The 25,749-nt window shown below is 45.2% G+C and overlaps 1 protein-coding gene across 1 annotated transcript in view; it reads left to right on the top strand.

The window, feature by feature from the left end:
* Vps13c (vacuolar protein sorting 13 homolog C) overlaps positions 1 to 25,749 on the top strand; it is a 170,179-nt gene that overhangs the window by 3,815 nt on the left and 140,615 nt on the right. Inside the window, exons 2-7 of the mRNA XM_023712656.1 lie at positions 1,717 to 1,754; positions 5,594 to 5,637; positions 7,431 to 7,473; positions 11,377 to 11,472; positions 12,725 to 12,826; positions 25,548 to 25,657. Of these exons, the coding sequence (XP_023568424.1) occupies positions 1,717 to 1,754; positions 5,594 to 5,637; positions 7,431 to 7,473; positions 11,377 to 11,472; positions 12,725 to 12,826; positions 25,548 to 25,657 (433 nt within the window). The remainder of the gene's footprint in view (positions 1 to 1,716; positions 1,755 to 5,593; positions 5,638 to 7,430; positions 7,474 to 11,376; positions 11,473 to 12,724; positions 12,827 to 25,547; positions 25,658 to 25,749) is intronic.

The raw sequence follows: 25,749 nt of genomic DNA on the forward strand, positions 1-25,749 counted from the left end.
TCCTGCCTTTGTGATTGTTTGCTGCTGATGGGGATGGAGCCCCGGGCCCCTGTGCATGCGGGCCAGATGGTGCCCTGAGTACCCACAGCCTGGTGCTGTTTCCTGTTTTATAGACTCAAGTACTCTGCCAGTGCCTGCCTGAACTGTGGAATAGGCCTGAACGGTGAATGTGGTTCTTCCGCAGAATCTGCCCACAGAACATCCATTTGAACGTCCTTCAGCCTTGTCAGTCCCATCGCTGATCCTACAGTTCTGCTTTATAACTGCGGTTACTAAAATGACGTGAAAATCACTTGCGATAGTTAGTGCTGGCAGGAGTAGTGATGATCAGCCTCGTTGAGTAGGGGAACATGGTTTGCATTGTTTTGGTGCCTGACAGGCTATGGAAGGTAGAGCTAACATTGTGTATTTAAAGACTTATTTTCCAAATAAATTTCTTAAAAAAGTCTGTGTGTGGGGGGCGGTCTGTTGCCTTTGCCCTTAGGCCAGCTCTCGTGCACAAGAGGTTAGCGGAGTTTCAGGCGAGCGCCTCATGGACGCGTGTTGCTGGTGCAGATAGGAGGGTTTGCCTGGGTTTTGTTCCCCGAAATCTGGCACCAGGAGATGGATTGTGCAGCCCTCGGCCATCTGGGGTTCATCCAGGGTATAATTGTTTTATGTGGAACATGTACGGTCTGTTGAAATCCAGCTCTTTTGCAATGTAGGCCCTGGCGCAGACTCTGCCAATTTGCTTCTCACGGTGATTGAGTGTGGAGGAGCGGGGGCGCCTCTGGGAGACCGTGGGCTCTCAGCTTGGATCAGAAGAGAGCAGGACACAGGTGGAGGGGACGGCTGGGGCGGCCAGAAACGGGCAAGGGGTGGGCACCCCAGCTCTGCCAGCCAGGCTGCGCTGCGACATTTACTGTGTTGTCTTCCCCTCGGTGCCCTGCTGCCTGTCAGTGCCGGCGCAGCTGTGACACGAAGCTTTCAGTTTCCAATGACATAGAGTGTTGGACGCGCCTGCCGTAGGTTTACCAACTCTGCCGAGGAGTGTTCCCTTGCTTGGCATCCTTGGGCCTGGACTCTGTTGCAGTTTGAATTTTTTTTTCAGATTTTGAAGGAAAGAGGACATGTATACATAATAGAGTGAGAGAGTGCATGTGTGAGAGAGAGTTCTTGGGGTAAAGGATCCAAGTCTAAACACAGTATTCATCTGTATGTCATCTGTGTATACTTTATGCACCACATATAGATAGCCTGCTCTTCACTTTACGCAAGCTTTTAGTGGTGTGCTCTGACCATGATCCCTCACCCGGCGGAAGCCAGCCTTCCAAAGGCATCTTGGACTTTGGACTTTTCATTGGGGATGCTGCCTGCTGTGTTGGAGCAGAGCAGGGCTGGGAAGGAGAATGAGCATGGAAGCGGCCCCAGGAATGGGGGAACCCGGGTTCTAACTGACTGTGATACTGCTAGGTCCCCAGCAGTGGCCATTCGTTGCTTATCTGTAAGTCAGAGATTGGGCTGGCTCTTGTCTTCCCTCGTTGGAGCAAACCTGAAGCAGCTTGGGCCCTGGGTCAGGGAAGTGTGGCCTCTGCTGCTGGGGAGCAGTGGTCGGGCGAGGTGGCTGCCGTCAGTGTGTCCTCGTGAGGTGGCTGCCGTCGCTGTGTCCTCGCTCACCACTGGGGATTACACTGACCGTTGCAAATCCAAAGCTGGTGCGTTGCATTGCCTTCCCAGGGAGCTGGAGGGCAGCGTGGGAGTGAAAATCAAAGAAGGTCTGTTTTGTCTTTTGCTCAGTACACTAAAAAAATCAGATCAGGTCACAGTGCCCAGATGTTTTAAGCCTGTAGAGTGGAAAGTCCTTTCCTCCAGTCCAGCACCTGGCGTGACGGAGGGACTGATTTCCCATCACTCGTCCTGCAGTGTATAAAATACCCAGCAGAAAGCCCCTGCTTGGTGTAATATGAGTACTGGGTAGAACAATGCTGAGAGCCGATTTGGAACGACCTCTTCACATATTTAAGTAGCATTATTAATCAAAAACGAGAGCCAGCCTTCTAACCAGCCGCTGGCGTGAGCACCACTCGCTCCCTGCTGTGCGTGGACAGGGCGGGCGGAGCTCTGCATGCTCGCTGGTGGCTGGTGGCTGGTGACTGGCTCTGCAGCTTTTACTCTCCTGACACAGCTTCCCTCACCATGGCCCGTGGCCTGTGGCCTGTGGCCTGTGGCCCGTGACCCATGGCCCGTGGCCCGTGGCCCGTGACCTATGGCAGGTGGCCACTGTCTTTCCCTTGCTGCTCCACGGGATGCCTGCTGTGACCCTTCACAGCCCTTTGCTGCCCGAGGCCTCAGTCACAAGGCTCTACTTGAAATCCGATTGTGAACTGCTCGGTGTTTTATGTCCCCTAAAGCATGTGATTAAAATAGCTTGATTACTACTTTTAAATAATTTACCCAAATGAATGTGTCTGTACATTTTGTTGTCCTTTCTAAGGCGTAGAGAATGTGCTGTCACAGCTACAGAAAAGAAGTCTGAAAGCAAGTCTGGAGCACTGTGGGTTCCTTTTTTCACTGTTTTACAGTATGAAAAGTCAGTTGTGTGGTCGGGGTATGGTAGTTTGGGGTATCGGTTGCTTCTGTTTTTTCAGTCACAGTTTTGGTGAGTGTCGCCTTTTCCATGAAGAACAGTGACCACAGAGTCAGGAGACCTGGTTTCTGTTCTTAATACTACCACTAAAATGCTGGATACCATTGGAGAAGCCGCCTCACGTCCACACGCTTTATTTTCTTCATGTGTAAATAAAGAGGGAGGATCAGACTTGCATGGCTGAATCTCTTTTTATCTTTTTTTTTTTTTTTTTTCCTGAGGAAAAAGTAGTTTTTGGACGCGCGGGCCTTTTTTCTGCCCTTCCCTGTGTGCGTGTGGCCAGCAGCCGCGTCCTGCCCTCTGTGCTGCTGCTGACGCTGTCCCTTGGCCGTGCGCTCCTGCGCTCTCGCCCTTGCTGCGCTAATTTTAGTTGCCCTTTCTGTTTATGACTGTGTGTTTCACTTCTCTCAAAACGCGGAGAATGAAAGTAGAGCTCCCCAACGCACGAGCCTCCCCGCTGAGTCTGCTCCTGGGCGGCGATCTCCCCCGTAGAGGAAGTAGGTTTACCTTCTGGGTTGAAACCCGGCGGCACTCCCGCCCTGCTGGCCTGGTAGTGGCACCGAGCCCGCGTGCGCCGAGCTCCTGAGGTGTGGCTGTTGGCCCAGCCGCCCACGGGCGGGCGGCTCTGGGACTTTCAGGCAGCCTTTTAGCCTCACATTGAGCCTCGGCGTAGCTAAGGTCTGTGCCTTCTTAGTGTGCCCGTGCTTCTGCCCACAGCGCTGTGAGGATCCAGTGATGTGACATATCTGCATGTGTGTGTGTTTTTAACCAGAAATCGAACTCAGGACCTTGCACTTGCGGGCAGTGCCGTGCCAGTATGCCTGGCCTTGCATGCATTTTCTAAAAGTCAAAGCGTGCGTCTGTACTAGAGTTGTATCTACCCCCGCGTGCTGTGTGTTGTGAAGCGACAGTCGGTGCTGTGCAGAGGGGCAAGGGTCCGTAGCTAGTTGGGGGTTTATATAAAGGGTTACGTGGCTTAAGGTATAGCTTAAACTTCGGTGACAGTTTGGGGAGACAGTTCAGATTGGTGGTATTTAACATCAGCACTATGATTTAACATCAGCACTTATTTATTTATTTATTAATTATTTTTTTGGCAGAACCGGGGATTGAACTCAGACCCTCGCACTTGCCAGGGTAGTGCTTATTTCACTGAGCCATCTCCCCGGCCCTATGATTTTTATATTTATTTGGTAAATCATTATATATCTTAAAAGCTATTCTTACACGTAAGTAGGCTTGCTCCATAATATGCATTGGATTTTATTCACAAATAGGCTAGGTTAGTTGTTTTTGGGTAATCGAGCATGATGAATGCTGGGTGACGTGGGCCAATTTTAATGGATTTAGTTCTGTTTCTGTGTTTTGCTTTGTGAATGAAGATTATTAGATAAATTTGGATTGAAGATTTATCCTTTTAGGTTACTTCTTAAAATTTCCAAGTTTGGCTTTGAAATTGTACGTGTGACCGTGCGGCCCCAGTGCGGCCCCAAAAGCGTTTGTAGTTTGGTGTGGAGACTGCGAGGGTGACCTGCGGCAGCAGCCACGCCTGCTCCTAGCCCAAGTCCTTTCACCCCATCACCTGGCCTGTTAATCCGCAAGCTGCTGCAATTCCTCCCTTCCCTTTGTGTCACGGCTCCTCCTCTAGTGCAAATACCATGTGGAGCCATGTTGTTATAGTTACGGTTTGTTAAATAACACTCACAGTTTTTTCAGAGCGGAAGTACGCATTTATTTGTTAGATTCTGGATAGCAGAAATAGATATTTCTGTTATTTTAATGTCTGCAGGTAAGATAACAGATATAGGAGGAAGTGATATAAAACACATTGAGGTCATATTGACATTAGGATTTATCTTCATTTCCCCGTTTCCCTTATAATTTGTATAGTAAATTGATAAACTATCTGATTATGCAAGTAGGAAGAACTGAAGACGATAATAGAAAAGCCCTCCTAATGCCACCGCCAGTCGCAGTCTCTGAGGAGCTCTTCGCTGGTCTCTCTAGAGCCCTTCGCTAGGCGTGTTGGTGGTGTTTCGGTGTTTCTCAGCCTAAATGCCGCCTGTTGCTTGGTCAGAGCCATGTGCACTGCAGGAGAAGCAGCCCCCAATGTGACACGCGTGTTCTGTTGGTGCCTCCCCTCCGCTGCAGGTGCCCACCAGCCCTGGTGCTGATGCCCGAGCCTGGCCGGAGCTGGGGCAGGTGGGGAGGCCTCCCGCGCACCTCGGCTGCTAGGCGGGCTTGGCGGCTCCCGTTGCGCCCGAGCGCTGCGCATGTGGAGTCCCAGTGCACTGAGGCCCAGGCCCACGTGTGTACTTTGTGTGCTTGCCTGCACAGGGCCGTGGCGGGCAGTGACTTTATCAGCCCTGAATTTGTGCTTGTGGCAGCCTGTCCGAGCTGCCTCCCAGCCGCCCTGCTGTGGCTCCAGTCTGAACTGCCTGTCTAGTTTAATTGCTCCGTTGCCTGTCCTATTGCCTGCATTCTTTCCTTTCCATTTTACTATGAAACTAGTATTTTCTGCCCATTTGTGGTGTATTTTACTTCCTCTTTTTGTTTTATAACGGTTTTCATCAAATTGTTTTAGAAAATTTGAAAACGACATCGACCCAGAAAATGTATCATAGGAAATGAGCTTATGGTGTACTGCCTTTTTGTTTCTCAGTGCTGTGCATACATCAGTGTGTATAGTGTGCTTTTGAAGATGGAGTGAGCAGGGCATGCCTTAATTAAAAAAAAAAATTATGTGCCTATTTTCTTACGTTTTTCTGCTTTTCTTCTCTGTAGTGTACACACAGTATGATTTGAGCCTCCTTACGGACAGTGCTGCTGTTAGCTAGACCCCTCTGCCTTGTGTTTTTAGCTCCTCCTGTCATTGTGTCCCTTGGGTGTGGTCTGCATTGTGCTAGGCTGTGTTGGCTGTTGCGTTAATGTTAATGTTAATGTTATTTTTCCCTCCTCTCTTTAAAGGCAATGTGGCTTTGGATAATCTACAGATAAAAGAAAATGCCCTGGTAAGTCTTTTTTAAACCTATGCTAATAACTCAGTTAATTTGTGCACTGGACATCTGGAACCAGATGCCAGATAAAGTGATTCTGTTGCTTAATTTAATGACTTTGGGAAATCTCAGATTAAAAATAGAAAAATTTACCCTAATGAGCAAGATAGTATCTTTTGGAAAATGGAACGTTTCTCTTTCACCTTTCTTGACTATAGCTTTGTAGTCTACATTTTTCTTAGAGAAATGTTCCGAGGATTGAACTCAGGCCCTTGCTTGCTCTTGCCAGGCAGGCGCTTAGTCTACTGAGCCATCTCCCCAGCCCCTAAGAAATACTTTTCTTCAGAATTATCTTTACACATTTTTAAGTTAAACTGAGGGCTTGATTTTAACAAATATCTAATGAATAATTCTAATATAGCCTTATAATGTGGTAATAATAAGAAATAAAGCAAGCCTGTCCGTGTCTGTCTGTCCTGTGTCTCCCCTGTCCTGGTCTAGAAAATAATTTATGTTACTTACTATGGAGCAGACAACTCTTCTACCCCTATTGTTTTCTATATAGCTTGTTGGGTTAAATTTGCATTTATGAAGTCACGTAAGGCTTATTCACATTTCCAGATACTGAACTTACAGTGTATGACACCTTTCTGCATCAGTTTAGTCATCTTTGAAGCAGAATTAGTTTTTAGCAGTAAAATGTCTGTACTTGTGGCTTGAATAAGCCGAACAGTGAGCTGGAAAATTGCAGGGCTGCAAGAGAGAGAGAGATTTTCCTGTGTTTCGAAGGCATGTAACAACTTCTAAATTCTATTCAGAAGTTTAGGAGTTATTCTACTGTTAAGAAATTGGAATAAAGCTTATTTTTTTTTCTCAGCTTATGGCAATATTTTGTAAGAATAGAAGTTTAAGTAGAATTACAAGGATTGGATATTTAACATGCTTAGAACAATGAATTGAACTCTTAGCCTAACTTAAAGAATCTACCTGTTCTGTTAAAATTGTGTTATTTGTTTACTAAATATGAGAGAATTGGGCCGGTGAGATAGCTCAGCGCACTAAGCACCTGCTTTGGCAAGTGTAGTGAGCAGGGTTCAATCCCTGGCACCACATATTGTGCCAGCCCTGACCCCGGATGCGCCAAGCTGGTGACAGAGTCTGGGCGTGGTGGTGCGTGCCTCTAATCCCAGTGCTGGGGAAGCTGAAACAGGAGGATCACTTCGAGGATCCAGACTGCGTAGTGAGACACTGTACCAAATACATTAAAAAAAAAAAAATACACACACACACACACACACACACACACGAGCGCATCCTTCAGTTACTGTTTTCAATTAATGCGTGTGAGATGACTTCCTTTTCTTGTTCTGGCGTTTCATGTAAACTGTGTCCGTCTGTTTAAGTTAATGGAGTTGTATTTGATTTGATTTATTAAAGCAAATTAACCAGTTTACACACCTACAAATACATCTTTTAAACTACAGGGTCCTTAAATTATTCTTGTTAATAGTTTTTGTTTTGAATTTTTTGTGCGGTGTCAAAGTTCAGGAAATTGTTTTTTGGTGCTGGGAATCGACCTCAGGACCCTGCTCTTGACAGGCAGGTGCTGTGCCGCTGAGCTGTCTCGCTGCCCCCCACCCCACCCCCTTAAGCCGTGAGCCCTTTTCTGAATTACTCAAATGCAGAAAATCTGTTTTTTTTTTTTGTCTTTTTAGTGGGCACTACATTTCTGTGTTTACATGATACTAGAGTAACTTTTGGGGGCATAATAATGTAAGATGTCCTTTAAATTATTCTTTTTCCTAAAGAGTGAATTGGATGTTCCTTTTAAAGTCAAGGCTGGGCAAATTGGTAAGTACTTAATTTTTCATGTGAATTACTTTTTCTTTTTTTTTGTGTGTGTGTGTTACTTAATCTAAAGAAGCTTTTCAGCTTGACCAAATGTGTGCGGAAGTTTCGGCCTGCATTAGCGCTTGTCGCGTTCTGAACCTGGAGGACGGAAACAAGGGCGGAAAGCCAGCCCCTTGGGTAGAGGGGCACTTACGCTGGGCTCCTGCTCTCCAGGCGCGGCCCCACTGCGCAGGGCCACCTTTGGCTTGATAGCAGATGTGCTTTATTTGTGAAGGTAGTATAATTTGCAGACTCTATTAAAAAACCTTTAAGGCAGCTTATTTCCCTCTGTCCTGCCATGTTCACCTGCTACATTATGCAGCAGCGCAGCACGGATGATGTTTGGTAAGTACAGTCTTCTTCCTTGCAGCTGAGTTCTACTCTAAGATCGCATACAACTAAGCATACGTCTTTTTGTAAACACTATTTGTTTATTCATTTGGTACAGGGTCTCTCTATGTAGCTCAGACTCAGTGATCCTCCAGTCTCAGTCCTGGGAATACAGCCATGTGCCCCCATGCCTGGTCTTGGTGGCTGGCTTGGGCGTGTGGCATGCGGTACCGGGGATCAAACCCTGGTCTTTGAGCTTGCCAGTCAGGCGCTTAGACCTCTGAGCTATTTCCCTGGCCTAAGCATATATCTTTTTTTTTTTTTTGCGGAACCGGGGATTGAACTCAGATCCTTGCGTTTGCCAGTCAAGCGCTTATCCTGCTGAGCCATCTCCCCGGCCCCAGTGTGTTTTTTTTTTTTTGGCGGCTAAGCATATATCTTTGCTAAAGAAAAATTTCAGTAGGAAATTTAAAAAGTTTTCAATAGGACACTTAATCCCTCCCAGTTGATCCGCACCACTTGGATGCCTTAGTCATACTATAGCATTTTCCTTATGCCATACCCTTTATTAGTATTATTATTTTCTTTTTGAGTCAGAGTCCAGCTGTGCATTTTAGGCATTGCACTCTCTTTGTAGCCTAGACTGGCCTTGAACGTGTAAGGACCCTCCTGCCTCAGCCTCCCTGTGTGTGTGTGTGTATGCCACCACACCCACCTTCTGTATCCCAGGAGTGCTTCCCATCATTTCTCCTCTTCATTCAGTAGTCAAGGTCTAAGAATAGGGCTTTGTCCTTCGCTGCTCCAGTGCTTAGCAGTTATTCACCTGTCTCGGTCCATTTTATATCACTTACATGTCCTGGTAATGTAAAGGAACGTTTATCATGTTTTTGTCGTTGGAAAAAAGAGATACGCCCTTATTTTGGAAACATCGCCAGGGCACGTGCCACCTTCTCTGTGTGTTACGTGGGCCTGTCGTAATTTTTATCGGTGCGCTACATGTTTAACTGAAACCCACAGTGTGGAAGTTACGGCCATTTGTTCACTCTTTTACCTTTAAAATACTCAGACACATGTGCTGTATCCAAACCTCTGAGTAGCCGTGCAGAGGCTGGGACGAGTGCTTTTGCCTCCAAAACATTACAGAGATCTAAAACTGGGACATACGTGGAAACTGCATTTCTGGTACATCGGATCAGTTACCATTGACTAAAGAAATTTTAGGGTATTCGAGTGTAAGGACACTTGAATAGATTTGTATTTTGGAGGAAGTTTTGGGCTCCAAATTCTTCCTGTTTGCTTTTATGGTGTCATAAGGACTTCATACCTTTTCTGGGGTTATTCACTGAGCGTTGAGAGGGCCATTACATATTAGGATATAAAGCGCATTTTATTTGTTCTTTTTCTTGGTTTATGGAGCCTAACTTGCCTGAGTTACTAAATTCCTGCTCAGGTTAAAATGGTGCTCTTAACCTGTAGGGTCAGTGTAGCTAAGTAACTCAAACACGATTCGATTTTCTAAGAGCTAATCTTATTTGTGAGTGAACCCGGGTTATCTTTATACTTAAAAAGTTCTTAGTGGTGAAACGTGAGTAATACCACTAATTGAATCCCAACACCTTTATTTATTTGTCTTTAACAAATATTTTTATTTTATTTCTTAAAAATTTTTTAAAGAGTACAAATTAGAATTAAAAAATTACAAGTGATACAGAATTTCACTTAACAGAGTATTATAAATTTCGCAGCGTATATTATAATACGTAGTGTTGTCTTCTGACCAGTTATTCGTGTTACCAGATACATGTTTATAAAATTGGAAGAAGAAAGAAATGTATAAGAAATTAAGAAGAAAAAAAGTACAAGAAATTGAAAAAAGGAGACAAAACGCCTCCTTTCCGTAGACCAGCAGAGGTGCAGGGTCTCCCTCCGCAGCTCGGGCTCCTAGTGATCCTCCTGTCTTAGCCTCCCTGGCCCTGGGATTACAGGTATGCGCCACCTGTCCCAGTGGCCAGCTTGGTGCGGGACCAGTGCGGCATGCAGATCTGGGGATTGAACCCGGGTCCTTGGGCTCGCCAGGCAGGCGCTTAGACCGCCAGGCTATCTCCCCGGCCTCCAGGCCCTTCTTGGGGGATGAGGGCTAATGAGTTAGGACAAACATAAGAGAGGTTTAGGGGCCGAGCAGTCCTCCCGTGGCATGGCCTTGAGAAGGGTGTTTCCCTGGCTCTAGGTTGTATGCGAGGCAGGCAGGCAGGTACATTTTGTCATGGGATTATGAGATAGCTCTGACACTCACTATAGAATTGTAAGGTGTGGACGGGACCTAGAAGTGTGGTGGCATTAGCGCCAGGTCCCCTGGCCTCAGTCCATCTAGAGACTCAGCACATTTGCAAGCTGGAGAAACATGGGGAAACAAGTGGTACACTTTAGCCCCGGGATTATATTCTCAGAACATGTTGGCTTGCCTAAACAGCTCCTTGGATGGCCAGGATAGCTTCCCTTGCAGATCCTATTTTATTCCCTCTTAAAGTTGTTATATTCTTTATCAATTTTTTTTTTTTTTTTTTTTTTTCTGAACTAGGGATTGAACTCAGGTCCTTGCGCTTGCCAGGGAAGCACTTATTCCACTGAGCCATCTCCCTGGCCCTTCCTTTATCAATTCTTTGAACTTTGGACATTTTCTATTAAAAATGCTATTGATTCCTATGTTGTGGCTTAGTGTGAGTTGAAAGATTCTTTTCTCATGAAAGTTGATCAGCAACGCAGAACAGAGAGAACTACAGATTTTATAATACTATTTTTAAGAAAATTACAAGGAAGGAAGGTATTTGATTTTGGAACATGGATGACATCAGGGATAGGAAAGACTCGGGCAGAATTGCCGGTTATACTACCAGGGGAGCCTGGGCCAGGCGCTGCCTGAGACCTGGGCAGGGGGGTCCTGGGGAAGCGTGGAGGAGGGGACGGGAGAGAGTGCGCAGCAGGCTTGGTGTTGCCCAGTGTAGCTGGCTTCCCTCTCACCCTGCGTCCTTTCCCGTATAGAGCCCCGAATGGGTTAACAAGGCCGCGGCTGCAGTCGTCTACCCCGTGGGGAGCGTGTGTGGGCTCGGCTCCTCCCGCTGGGCTTGGCCCGCTCTGCTCAGACCTGCCCTCCGCTCTGCCGTGGGGGCTGGTGCCCTGTCCGTGGCCATGTCCGTGGGCAGCGCGCTGCGCCCTGCTGAGTTGGGGCGCCATGCTGGGCTGCGAGGCCGGAGGCCGTCCGCCTCTGAGGCTGGGCTTCCGCTGTTAGAAGTTGAAGTCCGAGCTGCTTCGTTTCCCTTGCTGCTTTAGAACATTTAAGTGTAAAGCGTAGTGTGAATTTTACTTCTGCTAGTGATACTGTAGGAGAGAGCTATTGGATTCTGTGTTAGCCTTTTTCTGAGGATGTGTTTACTGTATGCATTGAGAATTTTGAGGATGCTTTTAATGAAAAATGAGAAATTTTTCTTTTATTCAGCATTGAAATATGGATTTAAGATAGAAATTATGTTTCTTCAGGTAAATTGGCTTTGAAGATTCCTTGGAAAAACCTGTATGGAGAAGCCGTTGTTGCGACTCTGGAGGGATTATACCTGCTCGTTGTCCCTGGAGCACGTAGGTTACCCTAAGTCAGGGCGGTTCTGTGATCTAGTGATGCTAAATATTGCCTGGGACCTGCACCTGGTACATTAGTAAGACGCAAATATATGCACAAGCATAGCCGCATTTGTGTGTGAAATATCTTATTATAAAGAATAAATACAACGCTTTAAACTTACCCTATTCTCTGCCAGTAGTTACTGTGCACCTCAGTTTCTGTTGAGACGCATTAGGCAAGTTTCATTATTAGGGAATGGAATGAAATGAGTTGTTACGACTGTGCTGATGTGTTAGTGTACCGGCGTCAAGATAGGAAAATTTATTTTTTACCTGGTTTCACTGCTTCTGATTTTAAATGAGCGTCCTTTCAAAAGTTTGTGTCAACAGAGGTAAATTTTTGAGGAAATTATATTATTTTAATTTTGGTGAATGTTTTTTGACATATTGTAGTTTAAAAAATGTCTTTAGTTACTATATTTTTCACTTGAATGTGATAAACATTTGGATGTTTTAGGGAAAAATTACCTCCAGTAATTCCAAGCATAGTACAAATATAATTTTCAGTTTGCGTATAAATTTTTGCCGTATGCATTGTAGACTGTTAAGTGTCAGCTCTTCCTATCACCGCATTGACCTGTACTTAGCACGTGGAATTTCTGTGTTTCACGGCTTTTCTAGTGACAGTGACAGCTCTGGGAGGCTGTGCTGCACCCCACTGTGGCTGTCTCAGTGTCATTCCCTTTATGGGGAACGCGCTATATGTCCTTCTCTACAGGTCTTTCTGTGTTCTGTTACGTTATGTCCTTAACATACACCATCAGAAATGAGATTTACTAAATTAAAGAGAGTATATATGTTGGTTGTGGGTACAGAACCCTGAGTTAATTTCTGAAGGCTCTTTTGCCCATCTGCATGGTGGTGCTGGTATTTTGGAGTCACTGCGCGTGTCTCGCTACAGGGCAGTAACTGGCAGCATTCTCACGTGCTGCCGCCTTCCTTTTGTTTCTCTTTTCTGTGCATCTTTACCACCTTTTCTTCCTTTCTTTCATCTTTGTTTCTTTTTGTAATTTCTTTCCCCTCTTCCTTTCTTGGTTATGTTTTACAAATCGTTAGAAACCTTTTATATTTAAATATTTTCAGAAACTGAAGAATGCCAGTGTTTTTGAACTTAAAAAAATGCATCATGTTCCACAGCTATAGAAGTCTGAATTTTTTACATTTACTTGCTGGTTTTGTTTCTTTTATTTGATTAACTGCATATTTTTAGGTATTAAATATGATGCTGAGAAAGAAGAAAAATCCTTGCAAGACGCTAAGCAGAAGGAGCTTTCCCGAATTGAAGAAGCCCTTCAGAAAGCAGCGGAGAAGGGTAAAAAAGCTTATGTTTTAGATAACTGAAGTTCATCTATTTTTAGACGTATTTAATGTTCTCTAGACAGGAGGCTTTCCTAGGCCCTTGAAGCTGTAGTCCCACAGAAGAAATCTTACAGTCCTGTCTCAGAATGCTGATGTAAACAGCGTAACACCTGGCACTTGGGGCAGGTTGCCTTTTTCCTGTATTTTAGCTCAGTGCCAGTTTGATTTTTTCCCCTTGGTTAAGTGCTGTCACCATCTACCTCTGGAACCTCTGCAGATTCTCTGAGTTCCTACAGGCGTCTTTGTCTTGGCCAGATATCAAGAGCTTTTCCTGTGTGCTTTCACCTGCGTGTTCGTGACAGAGTGCGTTAGCACGTGAGGCGCGGTCATGCTTTGCGGGGCGCCCCTGCGTCGCCCTGGCGCCTGCTTCTCCTCATGCTGTCTGGGACCTTGTTTCTTCAGCCTGGGGCTCGCTGAGTCTGCCAGGCTGACCTTGAACTAGGCTGGGATGCTCGTGCCGCAGCCTCTGGTGTGTGCCACCACACTCGGCTTGTGTAGAAGACTTGAACAGCTTTATTCTTCCGGTTTCAGTGTTTCAGTGTCTTCCTTTATGTTTTAGTTTTGTTTTCATCCAAAAATAAATCAAGTGACTTACTGGTTTAAAGTGAATTTTTTTCCCCCCGTGGAACTGGGGATTGAACTCAGACCCTTGCATTTGCCAGGCAAGCGCTTATTCTACTGAACCATCTCTCTTCCCGGCCCCCTTAAAGTGATCTTTGGTTCTTTCTTTCTTTCTTTCTTTCTTTCTTTCTTTCTTTCTTTCTTTCTTTCTTTCTTTTTGGCGATACTGGGGATTGAACTCAGGACCTTGTGCTTGCCAGGGAAGCGCTTATTCTACTGAGCCATCTCCCCAGCCCTAGTTTTGGAGTACTGAACAAGAAGACAAGGCTAAGAGGACAACAGCTCTCAGTGGAGCATTGACTTGGAGGATGTGGCCAGACACGTCATTTCTCTCCTTGAGGTCAAATCCTACTTCATTTGTTGATTGGGGTATAAAAACTAATATTTTGTATCATTTTTATGTAATTGTTGACATGTGTCGTTTAAGGCAGGGGCTGGGGATTTAGCTGAGTGGTGCAGTGCCTGCCTGGCAGACGTGAAGTCCCGAGTTCAATTCCCATTTACACCCTGAAAAAAAAAAATTAAGTTACAAGTGATAAATGGTTTTTTCTTTTGTTTTCTTTTCTTTCTTTTTTTTTTTTTTTGCTGATTGGGACTTGAACTTGGGACCTTGCACTTGGGAGGCAGGCGCTTATGTCACTGAACTGTGTCCCTGGCCCAGATAGATTGCTTAGGTGCAACAAGATTTCACTTTTCAGCTTATGCTGCTGCCTCATTGAATCAACAGAAAAGTGTCTTAAAAATAATTGTCTTAGCTGGGTGTGGTGACTGGGTCCTGTAGCCCCAGCTACTTGCTTGGGAGGCTGAGCCGGGAGGACGGCTTGAGGTTCGGAGTTTGCAGCCAGACTGGGCAGTGAGGACGAGCCCTCTCCAGAAGGGGTGCGGGAGGCTTGCTTGTGAGAGTGTGTTGTCATTGAGTTTAGTTCTTTTGGTTATAAGTAGTTGTGCAGAGATACTGAATCTTTCATAACATTTGCTAATACACTCCAAATACAGGCTACCATGCTGGAAGGTGGTACAGGTTCGGTGTATTTTCTTAACACATGTGATTGATAGTGTCATAATTGGATATAGTGATAGAACATGTAATTATATGAGATTTATTAAATTCCAAACTCCTTTTTTTCTTTTTTTAGGGAGTGGGTAACTCGTGATTGCTTAAAAGTGCTTTCCAGTTTCCAGAGACCTGCGTGCAAGGCGTGGTGGTCTTGCGGCTCGCAGCTGGCCGTGCTTCACGTGGGGCACTGTGAGGTCCCAGCTCCCCAGGCTGCAGCGCTCGCCCCACGCTCGTGCCTTTGGGCTCGGCGGAGGCTGTGATGTGTAGCTGTTGCATTGTGGCCTCGTGGATGATGAGATGTGGGTTTGTTGGGACGAAACTGAAATTGAGAAAGTGAGACTTGGCTTTCATAGGGTACGGTAGATTTATCAAAAAATGCGCTTAGGAGATGAATTGCGGAATTAGAAATGACTTTTCCTTTTCTGCTAAGAAATACATCTGAATACCTTAACTAGCCATGAGCACTCTTCCGTAGTTTCTAAGGATGAGGAGATCTTCACGTATGCTTTTCATGTGACTGATGCCCTGCCCTTTATGTGCTTTCCATTTCACCACCACTGATGATCAGTTCTCATCTATACCTTTGTCACAAGTGCTATTTTCCTGTTGCTTTCCTGATTTCTAAAATGGGGAACACACCGAGGTGCACGTGTAGGCCCGGGGTACGGAGCACAGGAATGGTTCATCCCTGAAAGCAGACTGCGGCAGTTCCATGCTTATCTCCTGAAACATGTTGTTTTCTTAAATTTGTTTTACTTGCTAAAATAGAGTGTTGCCCACTCTCCTGTAAAAAAACGAAACTTTGATTTTATTTCTAGAGAATTGGCTTCATTTTGGTACTTTTCTCCTTTTATCACGTTTATGTTCCTAGGAAAGGTATCATAAAATAAGAGGGAATATTAAATTCCTGGTAAGATCAAAAGATTCCTAAAGTTGAGACTGTGTACTTAAAATTTTTGTCTAAGTAATACACACACACACACACATACACACACACACACACACACACACACACACACACTTAAAATTCAAACAGCCAAAAAGACTTCCGACAGAGCGATGCCAGCTTGCTTTCCTGCGTGCTGCTGTGCCTTCCACCCACCCGAGCGGGTCCCAGCAGCAGCGGGAGCGCGCTGCCGTGCAGCCCATTGACACACGGCTCCGGCTCCAGCTCCGGCTCCGGCTCTGGCTCCGGCTCCGGCTCCGGCTGGGGCCTCCTGCTGTGCTGTGGGCTCGGGCTTGCATCTGCCGCTGTCTCCTGCCAGCCCAGATTCCCCTCCTCTTTGTCTCATAACGTGGAGATACCATGATATATACATTGGTTAATGTTTACGCCCCCGTGACAACGCGGTTGTCGGCTGCTCAGTTCGAGCGGTGTGCCAGGGCTGTGTTTCCTTTCTCCTGTTGTCATTTTCCTTGAATTGTACATGCTTCTTTTTTACTTGTCTGGTCTTTTGTGTTTTAAGTATTTTTACGTGTGTCATGAAATTGGCTTGTTACACAAGTGTGCAAGTTATTTTCCAGTTGCCCTTACCCATCCCTCTGTCCTCTCCACCTCTTTTTTTTTTTGAACGCGCGCGCGCGTGTGTGTATGCACGCGCGTGTGTGCACACATGGGAGCACGCTGGGATGAACTTCATGCCTTTTGTTAAGTGGGTGTGTGCTGTGCCCACTAGCCCTGCACTCTAGCCCTGAGCTGGTTTTTGTTGTGCTTTTCAAAGGCCCATTTACGTTTTCTCCTGATAATATTCTTTATTGCTCATCTCTGTTTAATTAACTGTGTCCTCGTTCCCTGGCCTTTTTCTGCCTTTGCTTTCTCCTCATACTCTATTTTTGTTGTTGTTAGAGACATTTAGTAGCTTTAATATAAGTTTGAAAATTTTCATGTCTGAATGCTGTTTTTATTTTACTTCTGGCCTACTTTATTTTGCCTGGGCTAAAAGCCTAGGTTTAAAACCAGGAATTTGCAGGATGCTTTTGAAAAGTCATTGCCAGTCTGCTGTACAGGAAGCTGGAAACATGAGACTTAGGAAGTCCTCACACTCCTTGTCAGGGCGTGCATGTGGGTGAGCAGAAGGACGTTCGTGTGCAGGTGAGCAGGAGGGCGGGTTGCATCCTGATTAAGAGGCCCCAAGTGATGGGGTTCAGGACGCGTGTGTCCTGTCTGTCACCCAAGGAGATCAGAGCGGACAGCATCAAGGCACTTACTCCAGCTGGATGTGAAGCGTGCAGAAGGAGAAAGCGCGTTCTAGATGGAGGGACAGTGAAGGCGAAGCGTGCGCTGCCTGCAGGCCGTCTGGGTGTAGCTGGATGTGAGGCTGAGGGCTGCACTGGGAGAGACTCGCAGGCCCGGGGGTGGTGGCAGTGGGCGCCGGCCCGGTGAGTGTGGCTCCTTGGCCAGGTGCTCTTCAGAACGCCTTGTGTGGCTTGGACTCGAGGAGCAGTGCCCGCCCTGGGACAGTGGTGCTGTCACTCTTCTGTTTACAGTTGAGGACGCTGGATTAAATAATTTGTCCTCTTTGACACAGTGAGAAAATGGTAGAGTTCGAGTTTGATCTAGTCTGCCTCTAGATTCTGTATTCTTAGTAGTGAACGTTAATCTGTAGCCAGCAGGGTGCTACATTTTCCTTACTCTTTCGTTAAAATCCCAAGAAGGGGGGCTGGGGAGATGGCTCAGTAGAATAAGTGCTTGCCTGGTAAGCGTGAGGGCCTGAGTTCAATCCCTGGTTCTGCCAGAAAACTAAAATCCCAAGAAGGGACTCAGCAGACGTGAGGATTCAGACGGTGTGCCTAAGGGAGCGGATCCTAGCAGTGTGAAATGAGGGCGTTCAATTATGAACGACACTATTCTGAAAATGGGTAAAATGGCAGCCAAAAGAGAAAAAAATAGATTTTGTTCCACTTAAAAACCTGTGTAAAATATTTTAATGAGATACTAGCGGTAGCCAGTATTTGCTTGCCTTGCTTAATTTGATTGTGACAGTTTTGATTAAGAATTTCTAATTTGGTATTATGAAAATACAGTTCATATGTTGAAAGCATAAAAATGGTGTCACTGTATTCCTTCAACAATAGATGGCTTGGTGTCGTGAAATTTCAGTTGTCCTGTTACGTGGTTTCTAACTCTTTGAAATGAAGTTTTGGTGCATTTTACACATGACATTCAAGGCGCTTCTAAATGCTTTGCGTTTTGGTTACTGCTGCCGTGTGGACGCAGGCGTACACTCCGGGGAGCTCCTCTGTGGCTTGGAAAGCCTGGTTTACAAGGACGTCAAGCCCGGTGGGTACGCATGGCTCATTGTTTTCAGCCCTAAAGCATTACATGTTGCCTGTGCTTGTGCTTGTAGTGGAGTCTACTTGGCGGTGTGCCGTCCTTCCAAAATATGGAAATGTAATCCGTGCTCCCCTCTGCCACCGTGCTCCCCTCCGCCACCGTGCTCCCCTCCGCCACCGTGTGCCTCTCCCCGGCCGCCCTGTGCCCCCTCCAGCCGCCCTGTGCCCCTCTCCAGCCGCTGCCCCATTCGCTGTGCACTGCCCTTTTGTGGCACGCACGTGACGCCGGCACCTGGTGCTCCGGGAGGGTCAGGCGCAGCCCACTGCCCTGCTGAAGCGCACGGTCTCGGCCGCCGGCCCTGAGATCGTACAGCGTCTGGGACCTCAGTTTCCTAGCATAGCAGGAGCCTGTCAATTAAGTACTTTCTGTGTCCTATAGCAGTGCTTTTCAAGCTTATAAAAAGAAACAAAGTGGATTTTTTTGGGGGCAGCACTGTTTTCAGAACTTCGATAGCACCCACTCAGCGCTGCTTCTGAGTCTCTCCCTCCGCTGTGTGACTTTGGACGCCATTCTGGGGCCACCTGCATGCTGCTGTTCTGTGGAGCATGTGGGTACCCGAAGCTCCACGGGTCAGATTGCAGGCTGCTTACTTTAGGGTTTCTGGTGCTAGTCTTTCATATGGTAAGTCCTAGAGGAATCTGTCAACTGCAGTAGCAAGTGTAATAGAATTTGATTTATTGCATTCTACCTACACTTGGTATAAGGCATAAGGAGTTTGGTATATTCCACTTAGAATTTGGTTTGATAAAATGGCAAGCGGGCCCTGTAACTCAGATTTTAAACAAAAAGCATTGTGCTGCAGTTACTTCTACACTAGAAACTTCTTTAATATTTAGGCTGCTTCTGACAGCTGGAGAAGGAATTAGCACGGTAGACTGACAGCGTTAAACGAAATTGCGCAGAGAAGATGCGCTCTCTCTGTTAGCTGGGTGGCTGCGTTAGCTTGTCTTGGCTACTTTAATGTAAAAGACAGCGTGGAGACGGCTGTGTCTCTGGCAAGCTTAGTAGGCTGTGGTTTCCTATAACCTGCTGTGCCGTGTTTTCTGATCCTTCCAGGAGCGACCTACCCATAACGTGCACGTGAATTCCAGTGGCACATCCAGATGTCTCACCAAGTCACTGGGTGCTGCTGTTAAAAGCAGCAGAGAGGTCATTGTAAAGGAACGCCTAATTGATTTGGTTTTCTTCTTCTTCTTCTTCTTCTTTTTTTTTTTTTTTCGTATTTTTTTAAAAGCATTACCTTGGATAAAAAATAACGTCACAGTGTTGATGATTCTGAAATGAAAATAGTCAGTTTGGTTGACGATCTCATCACTCACTTGCCGAGGAGACCGTGTGTACTTCATGAGTGTTTCTCTTCAGTTTCCAAGCAGATATTCTTTCCTTATTTGATGTCATTATTATTATTATTATTTTTTCTAATTCTGGGGCATTGGTTCTTCAAAGTCAAAACTACTTTCATCACAAGGCTGAGATGTTTGACTTGGCATTGCCAGGCATTAGCCCTCTGGGGCACTGGCGGTGGTTGCGAACTTGCCGGCCCCTCGTGTGGTTGCATGCAGGGCTCGCCACCATGTTGGTAGCTGCTGTTAGTCACCACTTTGCATTTTCAGTATGAAATAAAATACCAGTTACCTAAATCTTTCTTGAGGTAGGAAACTTTAAATTTTAATAAACTTCAGCTCTTGATCATGTGTCTCTTTAATGTCATGCGCAAAAAAAAGAGCCAGTGTGCATAAGTTTGGAAAAAGTGTTTATGCAGTTGAGTTGCTTATTTAGAACTAGAAAAATAGAAAGCAATTTTTACTTGAAAAAAATAGCTGACAGGTTATTGTCATTCAGATTTGGGAGTGCTGCACCCTTTAGCAGAATAAGGGAACTGGTGATATTTGTTACCAGTGATAAAATTTGAACTTTCAAGAGAATTTAGAGTTTTATTTTTAGATACTGGGTGTCAAACTCAGGACCTTGTACTTGTCAGGGTGGGCACTGTGCCCCTGAGCTGTATCTCCAGCCACCAAAATTTATAGTTTTGAAAAATGTACATGCTATCTCCTGGGGGGGGGGAACAGTGAGAGTATTGAGAAATAAAGAAGAGACAAAAGCTGAGGTTGGGCGGAGCCCTCTCTCTCCCTATGGCAGGAAAGGAAATTGGCCAAGGACTGCAGAGTCGGGAGGTTGATGTCAGTTTCAGGCTCTGCCGAGCAACTTGTTTGCCTCCTCGAACAGCTTCTTTATGTGGCTTGCCTTTAGCTGTCCACGTTTGCTGGCTGGCTTTACCTTGGCCCTGTGATCTCCAGCTTCAGCCACTCTTCACATCTCCCTCTTTTCTGTCCTTCAGTTGCAAGCAATTGGTAGTCAGTTGAAGTTGGAGGAGCTGTAAGTGTAGAGAGCACTGAGAGACTTTCTCATTCTTGCATCATGTTTATTATGATTATACTCATTTAGGCTGAAGGTAGGCGTCTAGTTTTGGTATCATATTGACAAGCTGGTAGCTGGGCAGAGATGGATCAACTCTCGAGAGCTGAGCATGAGAAAGAGCTGGGCTGACTGTATCTGAGGCAGTCTTAGCCTTGGACGTCAGTGCTCTTGGAGAGGTGGGCTGGGTCCCCTTTGAGAACATCGGAGAGGGGACCTAAATTATGAGGAGCTTGTGTAAGAGCTAGACGAAGCCATTAATAGTACCACGTAAAGCCTGTAAACCAGTTAGGGCTGGTCCAAACAGTTTGGGGCATGATATTTCTTTGTTGGAAAGGTGACCCAAATATGAAAAAGTTGTCATAGATTGTACCTTTTTGGAGACTACCACTAGGCCTGCCAGTATTTAAATAGAATGCTAAAATTAAGTAACTGTTTAAACCTCAGTGTTCTCAGATCATATTTTAAATTTTTGTATCTGCTTATAAGAAGGAAATGAAACAGGTGAATCAGCCTTTATAGGCATTGAGAGACCACCAAAGACTTGTAAAAACTTCTTAAATCAGTAGCAAATCCTGTACATGATGTAAAGAAGAAAACTGTAATGAAAACAAGACAGTTTTACTGTATAATCTAAAAATGAAATTTTTGACTATAACTCCACAGACCAAAGTTACCATTGAAATAGGCATTTCTTGACACAAGTGCAAAGTTTCCATTTACTGAAAATACGTTCTTTTAAGTAATCTATTTATTTATATTTTATTTATTTATTTATTTATTTCGGAACCGGGGATTGAACTCAGGCCCTTGTGCTTGCCAGGGAAGCACTTATTCCACTGAACCATCTCCCCGGCCCTATATTTTATTTTTTAAAGAGAATACAAACTAGTATTAAAAATTAGAAATTATATGGAATTTCACTAATAATGAATTCGACAGTATTTGCTGTATTGCGTAGTATTGTCTTCAAATTAGTTGTTCAGGAGGAACCGGACTAGGAGGCAAGGGAAACATGCCCTACAGTTCTCCACATTGGCGGGCTCCCAACCAGAGGCCCCATGGCCAGCTTTCTGTAGCATTCCCTGGGTGAATGGTTATGTAGGCTGTGAAGGCTCTGTAGACAACCATTGTGTCTAAATGCTTGGATAAGAGTAGGCTGCATAGATGTACTTAGCTTCTATAGCATTCAGCATGTTGCAGAATGGTAGTGTGGCCTGTAACCAGATGGTCCCCACACCTCACGTGCTCACAGGTTGCCTTCGGCAGGTGGTTGTGGGTGCTAAGTGGATTGGCCCTCCGATGCATTTATGGCTGGGTGGGACATTGTGGTCAGAGGGAGGTCACTGGGGTGTGTGAAAGGGTAGCTCTCTACCTCCTTTCTTCGTCTCCACTTCGTGCGGTGCCTCCCTAGGCCTTGAAGGCTGTGCACCGAAACCTCTATAAACTGAGCCAGAATAAACTTTGCCTCGGCTGTAGCTCAGCAACAGGGCTTACAGAATTTATGTTTGACCAAGTAAGTCTCTTTCCCTGTCTACAGCCCTGGCCTTGGAGAGAAGATTGGCTACTTGTGTGATGAGTTTTAAATATTCAGTAGTCCACTTGAGGTTTTGTCCTTCCAATCCCCAATTCAAGACATTTGTAATAGAGATTAGTAAGAAATACCAATAAAATTTTCTACATTTAAAAAAAAATAGTTGTCCAAGTAATCTTTTAAATACCCCCATTAGTGTAAATCTTAGGAAATAGGATTTTTCAACTAAGGGCAAAATGTTTTTTATGTTGAGGATTGAGAGGGATAGTAAAAGAACAGTCTTTTAAATCAGTCACTTTGTGGAAAACATAAAAGGCTTCTTTTTTTCCTATAGTTGGGGTGCTCCAGGTGCCTCATGGTCATCCTTTTATCCACCAGAGCTGCGGCAAGCTGCTGCTGAGTGGGGACGAGTAGCTGCTGTGAAGTGGCCCTTTCAGGAGTGTCTGAAGGCGGCCTTTTCCTTTCCTGATCGTTTTTATCAAGCCCGTGAGCAGGAAGGAAGCCTTTTTCCAACAGCTGACGGGTCCCCAGGAGTCAGGACCCCATAGGTGGGCTGGTGTACACTAGTGCGCTTCTCCCCTTACTGCGCACGTGGGAAGTGCCCCCTCACCTCTGTGCTTGCCCTGGATCTGTCCCTGTGCACGGTGCCATGTGCTGTGTCCTGTGCAGCTCTTGGGGTTCCTGGGGGAGAAGTGGTGGGAATTGAGAGGAGAGCTGAGGTCAGGTGGAGCCTGCTCTCTCCTGATGGGAGGAAAGGAAACTGGTGCGTGTGCACATTTAGGAAGCTGACATCAGTTTCCGCCTCTCTGCCTGGCAGCTCTTGTACGTGGCTTGCCTGCAGCTCTCCCTGCTCTCCTGCTGGCTTTGTCTCAGCCCTGGACTTGGAGCATCTGGAGCTTTTGTCTTTCCTGACACTTACACTTGCTGCCTTGAGCACGACAGTCTCTCAGTACCTGAAGGGCTTCTGATGAGGCTGGTAGTTATGGTAACAGATGGGACTTTTGATTTTTGCACAATTCAGTTAAGCAGTTTTCCACATGTATTACCAAGGAGTAGTAAAACATCATACATGTTTAAAAGGTTAATTTAAATGCAAGGCAAACCAGTCGATTTTAATTCTAGTGGCAAATTCATTAATGATGTTTTAGATTCCATGAGATGACTACCTTCAAGAAACTGCCGTTTGAATTAGATGTAGTACCCTTAATTGCTTGGAAAGGTCATGAGATTCTCCTGTTTTTTTCCAGTTGCGTATCTGTGGTGAAATGATATTTTGGGCATATTCTTAGGTCTGAACAACGTATCAGCAGATTGAATGAGAGGCAGATATGTGGATCCAGCTTTGTCCTGAGCCAGCCATTTAAAAGGGTTGGGAACCATGTGATTCTTTTCACTACTACAGATTTTTTGTGTAGGAATAGTTTTCTTAACTATATGCTGTGTGTGTAATTACATATGTAGTAGTTTATTATTTTTTAGTGAATTAATAAAAATATTTCAGAACTTCTGCTTTGGATTTCTAGCATAATAAATACCAATAGTTAGAACCTACAAGGCATAAGAAGCTCTTTCAGACCCTGATGTTCTGATTGTGTCAGAGGATCCCAAGACCAGAATGCTTGAGAACTCCTTAGAGCATGATGGAGAACAGTGGATTTGTTGTTCATCGGATTAGCTAGGGACTCTCTCCAAGGAGCTGTGCAGTACATAGAACCTGCCTGAGAGGTGTAACGTGCTTGGGTTCCAAGCCCCAGCCAGGATCGGGAACAAAGCTGAGACTGCGCAGAGAGCAAGCGGGTCAGGTGTGAAGAGCCCGTGTAGCTGCCTCTGACAGCTGTTCTAGCCACGCAGAGTGGCTCTCAGAGCTAGTGCACCTTTCTTACTTGTTTTTTTTTCAAATGACATTTGGGAGCTCAGTCTTTTTATTTTGAAATTTCTTTTGTTGGTTGTGTTTTCTGAGATACAATGTCCCAATGCCGCTCACCCTGGCGTTGAACTCGCTGTGTAGTCCAGGGTGGCCTCCGGCCTTCAGGGCTCTCCTGCTTCAGCCTCGCAAGTGCTGAGGTAGTAGGGCTGTACCGCCACACCCGATGTGTATTTTTAACTTATGAATGAAGTAGTCAGAAATGTCACTGTGGCTAGAAATGCCATTGTTAGTGCTGTTCAGGTTCTGTTACATACTTTGGTAAATATTTTATTCTTGAAACTTGGAATTTTAGTCTTAGAATTTGGTTCTTAACTTTGTAGCATAACAATTTGCAAATATCAAGGAAGAGAGAAGTAAAAATTTCAAGTTAAATTTCAAATACGTTCTCTCAAATGTACAACGTACAGCCAGTGTATGTGTAGCAGCATGCCCAGCCCACAAGTCGGCGTCCTGTAGACTGTATTTAATTACGATGCTCACATTGGTGCTTCTGAGGGCAGGAGACGTGCGTGCACAGCAGGGCTGGGGCATGTGGGCCGAGTGTAGGCTGGAGGTGTCCTGCCCCGCAGGTTTGCTGTGGGGAGTTTTTGGGAGGGCAGCCCAGCTTCAGGGGATGATGTTATAGGCATTAGACCTTGGAAAGTACAGCTGATTTTGGAACTTAAACTATTTCTGTCATTTCCAGCGCAAAGATGAACAGCAGGAGATTGAAAAAGATGGGGAAGTAGGGCTTGGGCCACAAAAGAGCACTTTTTTTTTTTTTTTTGTCATGAAAGCAGTTTTATCTGGCAGGCTACAGAGAGCCTTGAAAATATTTTGAACACGCGCATCTCAGAAGAAATCCCCAGTAAAGAAGGCCCTTTGGCAAGCAGGTGGGGCAGAGGCTGGAAGCAGGGAGTCCTGCAGAGGCTGCCTCGGGCTGGACTGGAGGTGGGGGTGAACGGGTGGTGGGGTGCAGGTGTGAGAGTTTTATCCTGTATTTGTCTCATTCGTTTTGTGTGAGGTGTCACACGTGGACAGCGTCACCGGCTGGCATCCTGCCCCTGCATCTCATCTTTGTCCCTGCCCGCACTTACGTAAACCTTCTTCTGAAAGCTTTGTCATCATTACATTTCCAATATTTTGGGAGCATTGAAATCGAAGGGAAACCTTATCAAGTCACGAATAGTGTGCAAAGGATGTTGCAAGTGGCTGTTTCATCTCATTTTTGTATAACTGCACCTTTCAAGTGACTTTCTACATTAAGGAAAGCTGTTCTTTTTAAAAAATGTTATTGTAGATTAAAGGAGATTTGTGAATTTGTGTTTGTATTAAAATGCTAGGTAGTTTAGAATAAGATAAGGCAAACTGTACCAAAATTTGCTTTTAGCAAGAATTCTCTTATTTTCTTTTCTGTCCTCTTGTCTGCTAACTTGAATTTTATCCTTTTCTCACTAATATGCTTCCACTGAGAAGGACGTAAGCGTAAAAAGCACAAAAAACATTTTAAGAAACGTTTTAAAGGTCTTGATCGCTCAAAAGGTAGGTAAAAGTAGTTTTTATGCCACGTGTTGTTTATGCACATTGCCATTTGATTCCTATTCTGGAAGGTAAATGAGTGTTAGATTGTAATTTAATTTCAAATCAAAGTTTCAAGTTGGGAATTCCCAGTAAACCCTGAACTACACCTGCTAAAGAGTACTGTTCCTAGACTAGGTGTAACTTCCATCCAGTCATGCCCCGTCATCGTTGTGACCTGCGGTGAGAACGGCGCATCGTGAGCTTGGTTTTCTGTCTTTTATAGATAAGCCTAAAGAAGCCAAAAAGGATACATTTCTGGAGAAATTGGCAACCCAAGTGATAAAAAATGTACAAGTAAAAATCACAGACATTCACATTAAATATGAAGATGATGTAAGTAATTTTTTTTTGTTGTTCATGTTAGTAATCTGATATATGTTGTGTAATATTCGTGGTTTGAATATATATGGATCATCTACATCCAA

The sequence above is a fragment of the Octodon degus genome, unplaced genomic scaffold (assembly GCF_000260255.1).
Source record: "Octodon degus isolate 3935 unplaced genomic scaffold, OctDeg1.0 scaffold00026, whole genome shotgun sequence".
NCBI lineage: Eukaryota > Metazoa > Chordata > Mammalia > Rodentia > Octodontidae > Octodon > Octodon degus.